Here is a 16807-nt window from a genome sequence, read left to right on the forward strand (position 1 = left end):
TGTTGAACAGCCCCTGTGGGAAGCATTCTCATATTGCCAAATTAACAGTTCTTGACTGGAGCTCTGAACTGAGAGAGGTGGGATTTGGTCATCTGATATAACCATAACCAAACCTGACATAACCAAAAGTGACATGTGACCGTCATTGGTGATGTGAGTATCCTTCATAGTATCCCTTGATCTCCATGTGAATGGCATTTCAGTGCTAGAATGGCCTATTTTACAGAAAGGCAGCAAGTTTGCATAGGTAGTTTTTTAATTCCTTCTAGGTCCTAACCCTTTGCTGCCCCTCTCCTCATTTACAGTCTGTGCTACACATTGCAGGCCACAAACTTTGTTTTGTGTGAGATCCCACTAGAGGTCGCATGATCAAATGTAGGAAGGTTTCTACGAATCATTTTACATGGTTTTGCCATGCTACAAGAGACTCACCACTGACAAAGAAAATGTAAAGCTAAAAAGAGGATGCACAGAAAACCTGATCCACCCACTGACAGAAGGGGAAAATCGGGAGTTGTCATTCATATTAAGAACAAGGACAAGGACAAAGTTGGCAGATAAAATTGTATATGTATATGCATCAAATAATATATTTTTAAGAAAATCTCATCACTTCTGTCAGATAAAGGGAACTTTCGGGATAGGTGGAGATTTTAATTGTATCCTGAATCCAAATATGGACTGGCTACCAAAAGAAAAGAGACCCCAATCATGCAGAAGAAACACAGCTCTGGGGAAAATGGATGAGCTGGGTTTGGTTGACCGCATGTCTCCTGTCTTCTTTACATGAATAGCAACCAGTAAAGAGACCCAAGAGAACGAAGGAATACTGAGTAGGGGCCTGTTATCTTCTGTTAAAGGTCACAGCTTCTGAGTTTAGCCTGACCAATACAAACGGTTCAAAGGAAGAAGTTTCTTTCTTTGAAAGCTGACTCATTTGCATGATCAGAGTGTGCTGGCAGTTTGGCATCCCTTTATATTCTGATCAATACAACAGTTAGAGGAATAAGAAAGAGACATTATTATGCACTGAATAAGAAAACAGAAAACAAGTTTTATTCACTTACACTTGATGAGAGTATTGATTTACAGGCATCAACAGTTCAGCTCTCTACGACTTCAGGATTACTATAAAACTGGAGCTGAGCTCTGCAGGACAGCAGTTCTCCAGGACCAGAGCAGTCCATGCCTGGACTAGACAACTGTAGTAAGAATGCTGTAGTAAATTTCATTCTTTTCTTCTGCCATATTGTTTACTTGTTAGAATCCTTGTAATGAGGTTTATGGCATTCTCAAATGATCCAAATATTCTTTTTAAAAAAGCCACCTTAAAGGGGTGATGAACTGAGAAACCAAAATTCCTTTGATCTTTTGACACCTAAGAGATCATTGTACTATAAAAACATCCTGTTTCAGAAGTCAAAACTTTGTCGTTAGTCCAAAAACAGCTTATATTAAAGGCAGTCTGCCAAAACGACAGCTTTCGGAATGTTCTACTTTGATGTAACAGGTAGATAAGCACCGCCTCCACAGAAAAAGATCGACATTGCCGTCTGTTTAGCCCCACCCACCGATTCACATAGTGTTTACCAGAGAGGCGAATACACAGGTCTAGGCAGAAACCAAACAATAAAAATGACACTCTGCAGTGCCAATTTGTGGAAAAATTTGTGCAACAATCAGTGCCAATTTGTGGTCTTCGCTTTGCCTTCCTTCCGATCACAACATTAGGAAAGTGTGGATAAACTTTATTTTTAATGAAGTTCCAGACCGTCTCTGTAAGAACGCTGTCCTTTGTTTACTTCATTTTAATGCAGATTTGTTTACAATTACCTGTTTTCAAAAAGATTGAAACTAAAAGATTATGCTGTGCCGCCTATATTGAATCGCAACAGAAGTTTGAGAAACTGTTTTCATTACGTGATCACTATTGCTTTGTCTCTTCTTACAGATTGTTTGATATGTACGGAGTTATTTATGTTGTGGCATTTACTTCAGAGTCTAGAGTCCACCATGCCTACTCAATCAGAGTGCACCGCTAAGGGAGGGATAAAAGCAGGACAGAAAGTAATGGTGTTTATGATGTAAAAATCTTGATAACGTAAGTGGACCTCAGAGAACAGTACCAAAAAAACAAAAAAAAAACAGCTCATGTCCCCTTTACAATATTGCAACTCTCTTTGTACATGTCTGAAGAAAGCAAAGCATGAGAACACATCAAAAGTAAATATAAAATATCTCTTTATGCATTCATTTCCTCCTGTCCATTGTTTTCAGAAGACATTTCAACAGACTAAATATCACAAAGAACAACAGGTGAATCTTCATTTTAAAAGAAATCTGCTGCCATGGCTCTTTTCGTGACAGCAGGCGATGACGAGGGCGACTTCAACACCCCAGACTTTGGCGTCCTCTTGGGGTCAAAGGCCACGCGAGATTGACTGACAGGACTCACCAGTGAGCTTTGGTCCATCTTCCTGAATTCTGACAGGAGAAAGCAGGAAAGCTGATTATTTTCTGGTATATAACCTCTTAGTATTTCTCCAAAAAAGTTTGACAAAGTTAATCATTCGACAGAAGTGCCTCAGAAGTGGTCTATATTATATCGGTCAGTGTTAGTTTTGATTTAGTTTTAGTCTTAGGACTAAAATGCCTTTTAGTTTTTAGTGTAGGTCTAGTTTTAGTCGACTAAAGTCTTATGATAAGTCTTACTGTAGATTTAGTCGACTAAAATCGAATGGGTTTAGTTAGTGTAATGCATTCATTAAGCGTTTCTCTAAAATTTCCAAACTTGTATGTTCCCAGAGAAAACATTTACTGCTGTAACGCATAACATGCCTTTATATTAAAATTAAATAAATCCACTTCTCATAAAGTAACACGAATATGGTCCTCTTTTGAATTAAATAAGTTACCAATCTTATATAATATGCATTCTTTATAACTTGCACACATACATCATTCGAGCAGACATATTTTAATCCTTATTGAAGTGATTAATTTAAAACCAGTCAGTGTTTTCCTCCCTTACTTGATTCATGAACAGTAAGGACACAGACTACAATAACAAAATTAGGCTGCTGCCCCTTTAAAACAGACTGCACGGTTTCAATATGGCGACATTCTACCAAGAGTTTACATTCACATAAGATGTGACCAGGTGTGTTTACATGAATTCAAAACAGACAATTTGACAATTTCTGTGTATTTCCAAGTTAAGATGCAAAATTCAATAGCTGTGCGCTGTTTGAGGTGCTCTTCTGTTTGTGACTTGGCTGTGTGCCCTCAGAAACCTGGACTGAATTAAGTGCTCTTTCACGTCACGCTTTTCAAATGTACGTCTGCTCTTTGCTTACTCCCAGATGCTGCCTTTTTTAATGTTTTATGAGACGTGCAGCAAGTGTATGTGATCAGAGGGTTACAGTTCAAATGAGCGCATCTACACCTTACCATGCAGGAGATTGGCTCTGACTGGATGTCTGTCCAACCGTCCCTCCCTAACATTTTTGTCTTGTTTTTATTTGTTGACGAAAACGTCAATAGATTTTCATCGTGGTTTTCATCATTCAAAGAGTTCATTTCGTTAGTCTCATTTTCATTTGTAAAAAAATGTTGACGAAAATTGCGACAAAAATACTAATATCAGTATGTGTTGCCTTGTTTAATTATAATTAGCAGCTAATTTTCACAATAAAACACATACATACCCATTGTTTTATTATTCTTGAGACCAAATGTGACTTTCTTCATTTCAGATTTTGAAGCTGGCAAAACCTGGAGAGAACCAAAAACAAACAAACAAAAAAAAGCAGAATTTAAAAAGATTAATTTAAGACGACAACACATCTGTACCAAGGCCCTAGTGTCGTCACTGCTTTCTCACCAGCACGCTTGTGAGCTGGAAATGACAGTTTTGTACCTTTTTACTGGCCATGCGTGTGCTCATTCCTGCAGCTTTACAGAAGATGGGTGCGGGAGCTTTCTTCTGTCTGAGGACAAACTCTTTAGCCTTCTTGTTTTTAGTGACTGAAGGCTCTTCCTAATGACAGAAAAGGTAACAGCTCAGTGACTCTGATGATTAAAAGGACAACTAAAGTCACAGAGCCTGAAAGACTTACGCTGATGATTTTAGGTCTCTTGACACTCGTCTCGTCTGTGTGTCCATTCACCTGTGAAGGCTTCACCTCTTCCTCCTTCACCCTCCTCTTCCTCGCTGGCGTGATCTGCTCTGCTGCCGATTTCTGCTTGCTCTTCTTCATTCCCATTCTTCCAGCAGGCCGCTGCCCTGTCTCTGTCTGCAAGTCATCAACTTCTCCATTGGCGTCTGGCTCCGGGACAACGTCTTTCTGTTTTTTCTTCTTCTTCATTGTTGTTTTTCGTGAGGCTTTAGAGGAGTCAGAGGTGTCTACGGTCTTCTGTGAATCACACTGTTCTTTGACTTCAGCCTCCGTCATCTTGTCTGAGGAGGGCTTTTTCAGCCTCTTCTTGGACGGTGTGGCTGTTGACACATCTACGGGTGTGGTGGCTGAGATGCAGCTTGTTAAACAAGCAGAAGTGAGCTCAGATTCACGTCCAGTTTCTCCTTCACCAATCTCTTTTGCTTTTTTCTTCAGTTTTTGCTTTTTCTTCAGCGGTACAGAAGTCACGATCTCTGCTGATTCAACACTAATTTCCATCTCTGAGCTGTCATTTGCTCCCTCTGATGTGTCTTCAGACGTCTTTCTCGAAACAGTCTTCTTCCTCCGCTTCCTCTTCAGAAGTTTAAAGGCTTTCGGCTGTTTGTCTGCAGGTTCAGTGCTTGAATTCACATGCGTTCTTTCACTGTCACCTTCTGAGAGTTCAGCATTAGACTCCATCTTTTCTGTTAAATCTGTGGCTGCTCCCTCAACATCAGCGTCCTGTGTCTCCTCTGAAGGGTCTGTCTGGCCATCAACACTCTTTAAACTTTTGTTCTTTCTCTTTTTCTTGCTTTTCTTTTTTTCCTTTGATATGTCAGTGTCATCTGACGCAGCCGCTGACTCTGATTGACCTGTTGGAGATAAATCAACAATTGACAGTTCACAAACTGTAATGAGCTTTAAAAATTAGGTAATTAAAAAAAGCTAATGGAATGAAACAGTAGCAGTCATTATTAATATTCCTAGTTCCAAGTTACTGCATTTGTATCGTGCTGAAGTCGCGTTTGGTCTCGTACCATATCGCATACCTTGTCAGCGTCGTGCGCTTGCTCGGCCCTTTGTTGTGCTAAACAGTAAAGTGTATTCAGCTGAATTCAATTTCAGTTTTTGTCAGATGGGTATAAACAGAGGTTAGCATACCATGTCAGCCCTCGTTTGAAGACCGACGAGTGTAAAGACGATCAACTCTAAATTGCGACTCCACCAGGCAGGGACACCGGCAAGAGACTCAAGTATCGCTTTTGATTCGTCCTTTTTCCTACACCTTGCTTCGCTTCTGTTTGAGTTCATATGAGTAACTCTTACTATGAGTTTTCATATCCCCACTTTTACTACCACGCAAAATCCACGCATCACACACTGTAGCAGCGCAATCCTAACAACCTGCGCACTTTGCCTATGCCTGCTAACACGCTACTTTCTTTTTCTGTTGGTCTCTGGAATTGCCAGTCTGAGATAAATAAAGAGAAATCAGCAGACTTCATTACATCTATCACTAGTCATTCAAGACTAAACATCATGGCCCTGAAACAAACCAGAGGACACTGCTACACCTGCAGTACTTTCCAATAATTTCTCATTTTCCCACACTCCCCATCTGACTGGAGGAGATGGGGGTACTGGTCTACTTATCTCTAATAATTGGAAATTTAAAATCACATTCAGTCACTATTACCCAACCTTTTAAAATCCATCTTGCAGTTGTTTATCGCCCCCCAGGACCACAAGGTAACTTCTTGGATGAATTAGATATGCTCCTCTCAACCTTCCCTGAGGATGGTACTCCTCTAGTTTTGCTTGGAGACTTCAACATCCACCTAGATAAACCCCAGGCTGCAGACTTCCACACTCTGCTTGCCTCCTTTGATCTCAAGAGATCCAACTGGACCTTATTTACACACGACACTGCTCCACTGATCATGTGCTGGTTACTCCACTGCACACCTCGGATCACTTCCTCCTCACTCTTAACCTCAACATGGTTCCTGACACAACACATAACACTGCATGTCATCTTTTGACGTAACGTACGCTCACTGTCACCCTCCCAGCTATCTACTATGGTTTCATCTTTGCTTCGTTCACCTAAATGGTTTTCATCTGTTGATGCTAACAGTGCTACTGATATTTTCTGCTCCACTCTTACATCTTGTTTAGACACTGTCTGCCCTTTGTCTTCCAGGCCAGCCCGTACCACCCCTTCTGCCTCTTGGCTTTCTGATGTTCTCCGTAAACATTGTTCTTAGCTAGCGCTGCTGAAAGGGTTTGGCACAAATCCAAAAAATCCTACTGACCTCAACGTGTATCAGTCACTCCTCTCTTGCTTCTCTGCTAATAGGACATATTATCATAAGAAAATTAACAATTCGTCTAACTCTCTCATGCTGATTAAAACATTTTCCTCCCTCCTTTGTCCTCCTCCATCAACTCATTAACAGCTTTGCCACGTTCTTCATTATTAAAATCAAAACCAAAGTGCTCAATCAAACATGCACTCGTTCACATCCTTCTCTTCACTCTCTGAGGCAGAAGTCTCCAAACTCATCCTTTCTAATCATCCTACTACTAGTCCGCTTGATCCTATTCCATCTCATCTTCTTCAAGCTATTGAACATGTACCACTCACATCCTTAACACATCACTTGACACAGGTGTTTTTCTCTCAGAATTTAAACAGGCTTGTATAACCCCTCTACTTAAGAAACCTATTCATAATCCATCCCTTTTAAACTACAGACTGGTTTCCCTTCTTCCTTTCATTGCAAAAATACTTGAACGAGCTGTTGTTCAACCAAGTCTCTGTCTTTCTCACACAGAACAACCTCCTGGACAGCAACCAGTCTGGTTTCAGAAGTGGACATTCAACTGAGACTGCCTTGCTCCCAGTTGTTGAAGCCCTAAGGCTGGCAGGAGCGGATTCCAAATCTTCAGTACTTCTCTTGCTGGATCTGTTCGCTGCTTTTGACACAGTTAACCACCAGATCCTCCTGTCGACCCAATTGGCAAAGGGCATCTCAGGAACTGCACTCCAGTGGTTTGAATCTTACCACTCAGACAGGTCCTTCAAGGTATCTTGGAAAGGTGAGGTATCCAAGTTGCAACATCTAACTACTGGGGTGCCCCAGGGCTCAGTTCTTGGACCACTTCTCTTCTCTGTCTACACGGTATCACTAGGTTCTGTCATTCAGAAACACAGCTTTTCATATCACTGCTATGCTGACGACACTCAACTCTACCTCTCATTCCATCCTGATGACCCGACGATAACTGCTCGGATCTCAGCTTGTCAAACAGACATTTCTCGCTGGATGAAGGACCATCACCAACATAACCTTCAACTTAACCTTAAAACACAGAACTGCTTGCGGTTCCATCAAACACATCGTTTCATCACAATTTCACCATCCAGTTAGGCACATCAATCATAACTCCTTCAAAAACATCCAGAAACCTTGGAATTGTGATTGATGATCAGCTGACTTTCTCAGACCACATTGCTAAAACTGCCGGGGATTTGCTTTATTCAACATTAGAAAGATCAGGCCTTTTTTTCAGATTGTGCTTTTCCATCTTCATTTGACCCTTTAACTCTAACACTCACTATTCTAATTCTATTCTTAAAAAAATTAAATAAAAATACTTGTCCTTTTAGACTTATACTCTATTTACTTACTGCTTGTTTTCAAAAACAAAAAAAAAAAAAGAAAAAAAGAAAAAGAAAAGAGAACTAACACTAGCTTCTCTGTTCTACGTGTACTGTGTTAGGCTAACTGAGACTTGTAACAGCACTTGCATGTTATTGCTCTTTTGTTGATTTTGATTGCTTCCATTGTCCTCTTTTGTAAGTCACATTGGATAAAAGCGTCTGCTAAATGTCTAAATGTAAATATATCCACTTTCAACACTGGTTATTAGATAGTAAGATACACATCTTGTAAGAATCTATAAGCATCAACATAGGCCCATTAAAAAAAAAAAAAAAACCATCAGCTGCTAATACTCTAATAATTAAATCAATGCAAACTGGCACTTTTTTTTATCATTTTAACACCAACTGATTTCTTCTGATTTAAAAACACAAACCGTTGGATTTGTCCAGTGACGACGACTCTTTCCTCTCTTTATTCTTTTGTCTCTTTCTCCTTTTTCGCTTTCTTTTTTGATCTTCATCATCATCTGTATCATCAGAGGACACATTCTCCACTTCATCCTGAGGGAACACACCTAACGATGGGACAGAAAAAAATCATAAGTGACTATGGACATATAAACCATTTTATTCAAAACCTGTCACTAGTATGAGAGCTCACCTTCACTCAGGTCTCGGAAACTTCATGCCACAGAGAAAGAGAAAAATCAAACACATAAAATTACACACAGCAAACAAAACGGACCACTTTTAATTATGTTCATTGTATGCTTGAGTCTCATTTCCTCAAAGCAACAAACTAAACTTACATTTTCACAAACTTGTAAATCTTGGACCTGTTGAAGCTCTGTATCTTTGAGTTACTGGCCAGCGCAAAAAGTCGGTCCGCTATAGCACCATAGTCGAACTGAACAAGAAAAATAACATTGCACACATACATATATAGATAAACAAGTAGAAAACCTCTGTAAACGATTCAATAGTGTTCGTCAAAAAATCTTTAAAGATGATCCCTCTTGATTAATGCATCCTACTGTATTGCTATCAAGCACTGTTCAAAAACATGATCAAACACCTAGTTTGTCTGCTACAATGCTTTGGGATCTACAGTTAATAAGAATACTGCATTTAAAAAAAACATCTGAACATCAAAACATCTGAACTTTTTTTTGCATGTGAAAAATGCACTTGAAAAGATGAAATGAATGAAAAATGAAAGTTTCAGATGCACTTTGTAAACATGACTGACGTTTTTTTTTTTTTTTACGTGCAACAAGAAATTCAGACTCAGTGTGCAAGGACCTTTACACACACACACACAAAATGAAACACACCTGAAGAACAGGTCCACATGTGTCGTCATCCTTAGTGTCCGTGTCATCCAAAAACCAATCCTCGTTTTCATCACGGTTCTCCGCACAATCTGACACACCAACCAAACAAAACATTTCAATCAAATGACATAAGCAGGTGTGAACATATGTGGTCCTCAGGTGCACATGCATGACCAAAGTCAAAAAATGTGCTGGGTAAATAAGTTCAGACCAATCTTGTACTGACATAGATGACATCAACATTTTAGATGGACTAACTGCAATGTAAACCGGTGGTACACCAAACACATTTATACTAGGGCTGTCAAAATTGTGTTAATTGTGCAATTTTAGTTTTTTCACGCACTGAAAATGCAGAAATGTTCTATCTTGTGTGTTTCAGTATTTCTCTCCTCACATTTTGTCACCAGTTTGCCATGCAATTTATTTCACATTAATATCATCGCATATACCTTGAGTTTTCTCTTCGTTGTCCTGATTGTTTTCAGATTCTTCACATGAGTCCAGCTCTTCCCCTGCATTCTGACGAATCTCTCTCTTCAGATCCTCGATGGCGTAAGGAACTTGATCAACGATGGTGTTAAAGATATTGCTGCCGATGGCCTTCAGCAGGACCCGACTGAAGAGGAGACACGAATAAAATATAGGACGAGAGGAAAAAAAAAATCATGATCGTTAGATACATCTCAATTCAATGGCATATTTGTCAATTGAATGAAGTAGTGAATGTCATACTCTTTGGTTTTGGCCATAGTCTTGAAGAAAGGCTCAATAAAGGTCTGGTTCTGGTCTGCTGTCAGCTGGAGGACATAAACGTAAAAAGTATTTTAAGCTCTGCATTATAACTGGAGTTAATTTGATAACCCTGTATATCACAAATTACGAGAAGCAGCTAGAGAAACAGGACTAGAACTAAGATGTTTAATGGACAAATAAGGCTTCTGTTTCAACACTAGTCTGGTGTGACAGATCTGTTTCTGCCATCAACCCTTCCTCTTTACTGAGAGTACAACAGCACATAAACATGAATGAACATCAGAAGAACCAGAACAACTCACTGAAATCAATCATGTAATTGATCAATCAGTGTTTCAGCTGCAGAAAACTGTTAATAAAACGACTTGTGACACTACATTCAACTCAGAAATGTCAATTTCCATAAACTTCATAGTCAGCTAGCAAACATTCATGCATTATATTGCATATTCATTCCAATTTTATTTGACTACTAATGATGCGTTAATTATTAAATGTGTTGAACTAATCAGACATCAATTCTTGCACCAAACAGGCACCATTAAACTGATGTTTTTTTAAATAAATTGGAGTAGAAACACATGATCTTATCAGAAAGCAGAGCTCTCCATTTCTGGAGCCCAAAACTGAAAATGGGTCTTTGGGTCAAAGTGATTGAACGACGGAGCAGCTCACATCTTTGTTTCTAATGTGCTGGGATGCTCAAATGTGCCTGTGTGACACATGACAACAAACCAGTCAAACATTTACGTTTCCATTTACCATATTTGACAAGCTGAATGCATGCGCTGATCAATGCCTATGTGTGAAAGTATGCCTACATTTAATCTGTACATCATATACAGATTCTTCTGAATTGAAGTTGAGATGAAGAGGACTGAATATACCAGACGCTAATGATTTCTCACTGAGTTGTTTTGGTGCTCTTATCTCTTATTTTAAGTGAATTGTGGACTCGAAACAAAAACAACAAAACTAACACATCACAAAGTGCTTCAACAGCTATGTTTACATGCAGCCAAATAATCTGTTTATGATGGGACTGATGGCTCAGTCGGACTGAAAAGCCTTCATGTAAATACCTCAGTTTATCAGACTTAAGCGGGATCTGAATGAAATCTCAGCCTGGTGTAAACTTACAATAATCAGATCAATACTGTTTTCAGCCTCTGCTGCCTCAATATATGAGAACATGATCACATGAACATCATCTCTAGAACTGCTCAGAGACTCACTTCATGAGCATTTTACCGATTCTTTTGCGGAAAACTATCCTCAAATAACGAAGACCATAAAGGTCTGACAGCAACCCGTCAAAATAAAAGCCCGGTTTAACTTGACAGTCAGAAATATATTAATATATTACTTAATGTAAAGATAGTACTACTACTAATATTTACCAGGAAATTGTAAATACACAAAACTGAAAAAAGAAGAAAGAAATAGCCTATAATAAATTAACTCTGTATCAAATCTAATTATCCTTTATAAATTCATTAGACATGCTTTTGAATATTAAAATGTAATGAAATGATTAAAATAGGATCCAGAAAATTAATGAAAAACAGAGATTCACAAACAAAACTGAAAAACGTACTTCATAGACCCTTAAAAACATGTAATTTTTGTTAAACTCTTAAATTGCTGTTAAATTCTGCAAGTTTCATGATTTCAATGAATTAGACATGCTTTTAGATAATTTTTTTTTTATGTAACCATCTAGAAAAATTCAAATGGAATTTAAGAAAAAGTAAAACAGATTTCATATGGCCCTCTTTATTTCATTTGTGTCTTTGTTTTATTGTAGTTGTCCTTTAGTTTGTTACTGGCATTTAGTTTCTTATTATTAATAACAATGATAAAATAAAGAAATTACTATGTCATGATATAAACTGTTGTTGTGAAATAAAATGACCATATCATGAAATTTGGCTTTATCCTTTAAACTAACTTACCAATATAGCAAAAAACTTCACATACCTGTATGCTCGGTAGTTGCTCACCATAATCCTGTGTAGTGGCACTGCCATGTGATTATTATTATTTTATTTATTTTTTATTTTTTTTAAAAAGGAATGCTTTGTTTTAATAGATAAAATAACTATGATCTCCATTTGGATCATCTATTATTCAATTACTTTTCCTGTTCTATGTTTTTTTTGTAGTATCAGTTCAGTAGTAGTATCGTGATATTTTAGTCAGGTATTGTATCGAAGTCAAAATTTTCGTATTGTGACAACACTAAATATGACTATCTTCTCAATCACATTCAAAGTCACCTCCGTATGTTTATGTACATCTCATGTCTTAAAGTAGTCAGTGGAGGAGACTGAATATTTACTACATATTTTCTTCTGAAGAACATGTACATACAAATGCATATGTGAATCAGACTACAATGTTTAGGGTTCATATAAACCTAAAGAACCTACAGTTCTAGATTTATTTAGAATTAGTGTATGTAAAGCAATGCATTAATGCAAGAACAGCAACAAAAAACATTCAAATCACTTGCGATACATCGATGACTTTGATGATACTGTCGTTATGAGCTTCACATTTAGAGCTCACCAACAGCCCATTATAAGGTAACAAATAAAAAAGAGGAGCAATGTTACCTCAGCTGAGCCGACAAGGGCCAGTTCATTCATATAGAGGTCGAGAATGTGAAGGACGAATCCGGTCGGAGCCGCGCTGGAGCTTTGCAGGAGCTGAGCTGAAATGAGCTGAAGAAACTCACTCACCAGACTGCAGGACGACCACACACACACACACACACAAACACAAACAGTAATATGATTCAACGCTTGTTGAACATGCATAGCAAAACATTCGTCGAGATTGTGTCTAGAAGGGACACAGCTCAGACCGGAAACTAACAATGAAATGAAGTGTTCTACCTATTAGATCGTTTTTTTTTTCTTCTAACATCTACATCTACTCCAACCCTAAACTTAGCCCTTACTATAATACAAAAACAGTATTATTGTTGTACAGTGTGACAAAAATAACATTGATGTGCACATGCTCACTAGCTAGAGCTGTATCCTTTTTTGCCTTAACCATTCGTGACAGTTTTGTTTTTGTTGTGAATCCCCTGCTCTGCTGTTACACTGGAGCGCACTCGCCATCAGCTGGACAGGGGTTACAGCTACAATTCACAATAGATCACCCTCAATTTAATCTGTCAAAGTGATGGACGACCTTTTGTACATAAAATTTTGAGAGGGTGGGGGGGATTATAGTAAATAATACTTTTAAGGATGCTTTAAACTGATCAAAAGTGATAAAGACATTTTTAATGTTACAAAAGATTTCTATTTCAGATAAATGCTGTTCTTCTGAACTTTCTATTCATTCAACAAACCTAAAAAAGTTCTGCTCAGGTGCTTTCAACATAAATGTTTGTGAGCATCAAATCAGAGTATTCGAATGATTTGAGTGGAGTAAGTTAATTGAGCTATGAAATTAAAGGAATAAATTACATTTTAAAATATATTTAAATAGAAAGCAGTTATTTTAAATAGTAAAAAATATTTTTAAAACGTTACTGTTTTTGCTGTACTTAGGATCAAATAAACGTCTTGGAGAAAAGAAGCTACTCATTTAAAATATATTGAAAATCTTACTGTTTAAAAACTTTTGACTGGTAGTGTTTCTCAGATACTACTTTAGAGCGGCCTGCATATATCACACATACTATACTACATAGAGCACAAACAGTTACCTGGACTCCCATTCCTGTCTCTTCAGCATTTCAAACACTTCTCGGAAAACAAAGCGGACAAGCTAAGAGATAAAAGAAAGCAAATATCGTAAAATAAATAAAACACCGGCTTAAATGTCAACTTCTGGTTAATAATGTAAGAGAAGTTCTTACTCAAGGTACACAAATACAATGAGAACCAACCAACAGACAAAAAACCAGCGCTTGTTAGTCACAGATCAGAACCGACCTGGTAGAATTTGTCCATTCGCAGTATGTCGATGCCGTTCCACTCTCTCTTCATGGTCTGAAGAAACGTCTTAAAATACAGGAACTCTACGGTTCACATTCAAAGAAGAAAGCAGACGTTACAGCAAACCAGAAATTATGTTAGAAGCAAAGCGAATTATCCTAAACAAACAAAAAAACAGGACTCATGTCATCTGACCCACAGACCCTCCATCACTTTTTTGCAGGGTTTCTTTCTGTGATCATATGCTTTGTGCTTTCTGCTACAAGTTGGTTTCCTGTGCTTCTTTTCTAAAAAGTAACACTAAAACATTATGCCAAACTACTGCATAAGATTTTGCATTTACAAACTCTGTTCTTTTAATTACGTTCTTTGTCTTGATTTTGATATCAAGAGTCAGTTGTATGAAGTCATTTTCTCAGGTCTGCTGCAGTGACAAACGTAAGATTGAAACGCTGACTTTTATATGTTACTTTGCTCCATTATGAGGAACATGAGAAATATCACTGATGATGAAGATCAAAGATGCCTCTCACTATTTCAGCAATCATATCATGTGTTTTCTATTAGCTGTTTAGCATCAGAGATTTAGAGATTTGTGCATGAATCGCTAACGATCTAATCAGTCAAATGTGAGAAAAGTGAAAAGGTCTGAAACAGTTTGCAATTCAGTTTGATTGATCATTTGCTGCAGTTCCTCACACCGTAACAGGATACTTTATAAGACATAACAACTAACTTCAGATGTATGCATTTTAACTTTGGTTAGTAATTTATGAATGCATTAATATATTGATTATGCCTTGTAATGCACTGTATGAGCTTATGAATAACTGCAGTAGTTATAATAACTATTTATTCATTATTACCCCTTTAGAAAGTATAATGAACTAAAACAACACCTAATGCCATATGTAACAAGGAATTTACAAATATTACAATGCATAACCTTGGTTACTATTATGTGATGCACATTATAAAAAAAACTATTAATGCACATTATACATAAATGCTTCAAAGAGGGTCAACAGAATATTTTAGTTCATTACTAATAGAAAGCTAAAAGGTTTTCTCTAGTTCACTTTTAGGCACTTATTTGAAAAGTTTCATGTGACAAGTAACAAGCACCCAAGACGATGTGAAGACATGTAGTCCTAGTGCTGTAAATGTGAACTTACGGCTGTCGACCGTCCGAAAGCTGTGGAGGAGCCTGGAGATTTTTGTTGACAGTTCCTCCTACAATCCCAAAAACACAGACCGGTTATTAACAGTACAACAAGAGCTCATTCAGTGTGTGTGTGTGTGTGTCCTTCATCACCTGCAGCAGCGGTTTGTCCTGCATCCACTGGCAGTAGAACAGACCCTTCCATATCTTCAGCAGCTCCTCCTCACTGAAACCACCTGGAAACACAGCAAACCTGCTCACTACGATGTGATGCTACAAAATGAACCACTGCCATATTCAGGACCAACTCCATAAACACTTAAAGCTGCCACGGTGCTTTGGGACTGTATCAGCTACAACACAGCAAGTGGATGCTACATGTTAGTTTTTAATAATAATAATAACAATAACAACGATAATATTTATTATTATCAATATCACCATAGACAGTATGGTTTAATAATCGGACAGTATGGAGTAATTTATACAACGAACAGTAATACATAAACACAAAATACGCTGATTTACATAACACAGAGCAAATCTGACATGTTAGACACATGTTTGAGTGCAGAAGCAGTCGTCTGTTTCACCTTCTGCTCTCGCTGATCGCGCACTGATGTATTTCCTGAGCTTCACCAAGGCTTTGCTCCTGATAGGCTTCTCGTTGGACGCAAGTTTCTGAGCAAAGATGATTTCTGCTTCTTGTACCGGTGCCATTCCTGCTGATCTTCACGTGTTGCTCGTCCTCACACGCGTAGACGCCAACACGCGCTGCAGCTCGTCACCGGCGCACACTGATGGCGTCACGGACGTGTCGATTCTCTCGAGCGCCACCACTAGATCATGCGGCTGTCATGCAGGCTGCATCACGTTTTATGGAGTACAGTGAGCTTATATTGTACTTAGACGTATAAAGTCTTGGTGGAGCAGTATTGGTTTTATGGCCACTGGCCGTTAGCTTCAAGCTGTGCGGTTGTGGGAACATTAAAGTTGAAAGGTCCCACTTCCGGCCTGAATGATTTCCAGTCAAACACACGATGTCGCCATGACACAACCGTTCGCCTGGAAAACAGTTACAAAAAGGAAAAAAATTAAGGTATAATTTTATAAAACTTACCATAATGATTTTAAGTTTGACATTTTGTAAGCTCCGCTCTATACTCGTTGAAAGCAGTGACGGCAAATGATGTTAATCGATCTGCTCCGAACTTAGACGTTTTATAAAAATACGAATTTCGAGTCGTCTGGGAAGTCTGTGATAACCACTTTGTAAGCTTTATATTCTAATGGCTGAACACAAGCAGACACACTTTTGGCAGAGATCTCATGTCCTTGCGTTATTCAGCCTGAGGGTGGCGCTGTAATATTGACTGACAGCCCTTCAGTAGACACGACACACGCATAGAATGCAGCTTACAACTGCCTTAGTTCAGTATTTATTGCCTCCCAATGTTTTAGAGTGTTGTAAGTTGTGCAGGAATTCCTCCCATAAGGCCTCCACATATTTTATTTTTTGTGACCAACATGTATTTTAAATATATGCCATATACAGCTCTGGAAAACATAAAGAAACCACTGCAAAGATAGATATGTGTTTGAGTAACATGAACAGTATTGTTTTATTTTACATATTATATATATATATATATACATATATATATATATATATAATATTATATTATATTATTATTATTATTATTATTTTATTATTAGTTTTTTTTTAAGATAAGGCAGAAAGCCATGTGACTGAGAAAAGATACTACCCA

The 16807-nt window shown here is 38.0% G+C and overlaps 1 protein-coding gene across 1 annotated transcript; it reads right to left on the bottom strand.

Moving 5' to 3' along the window:
• Positions 1–1034: 1034 nt before the first annotated feature.
• Positions 1035–15929, bottom strand: rrp1 (ribosomal RNA processing 1). The gene is made up of 16 exons (XM_051119675.1): positions 15632–15929; positions 15192–15274; positions 15052–15109; positions 13874–13959; positions 13645–13706; positions 12536–12665; positions 9897–9961; positions 9614–9780; positions 9162–9250; positions 8637–8734; positions 8489–8508; positions 8262–8402; positions 4119–5029; positions 3920–4039; positions 3708–3774; positions 1035–2484 (listed from the first exon to the last, which is right to left on the bottom strand). The coding sequence occupies exons 1-16, from the start codon at positions 15756–15758 to the stop codon at positions 2330–2332; spliced, it is 2379 nt and encodes a 792-aa protein (XP_050975632.1). The 5' UTR covers positions 15759–15929; the 3' UTR covers positions 1035–2329.
• Positions 15930–16807: the final 878 nt, after the last annotated feature.

The sequence above is a fragment of the Labeo rohita genome, chromosome 9, assembly GCF_022985175.1.
Source record: "Labeo rohita strain BAU-BD-2019 chromosome 9, IGBB_LRoh.1.0, whole genome shotgun sequence".
NCBI lineage: Eukaryota > Metazoa > Chordata > Actinopteri > Cypriniformes > Cyprinidae > Labeo > Labeo rohita.

Bases quoted from the DNA above. Each gene is read 5' to 3' on its own strand.
- rrp1 (XM_051119675.1), bottom strand. From the start codon at position 15,758: ATGGCACCGGTACAAGAAGCAGAAATCATCTTTGCTCAGAAACTTGCG. The intron at 13,960-15,051 runs GTAAGTTCACAT...TGTGAACCGTAG, and splicing joins CTTTCGGACGGTCGACAGCC to AGTTCCTGTATTTTAAGACG. The intron at 9,781-9,896 runs GTATGACATTCA...TCTCCTCTTCAG, and splicing joins ACTATGGCCAAAACCAAAGA to TCGGGTCCTGCTGAAGGCCA.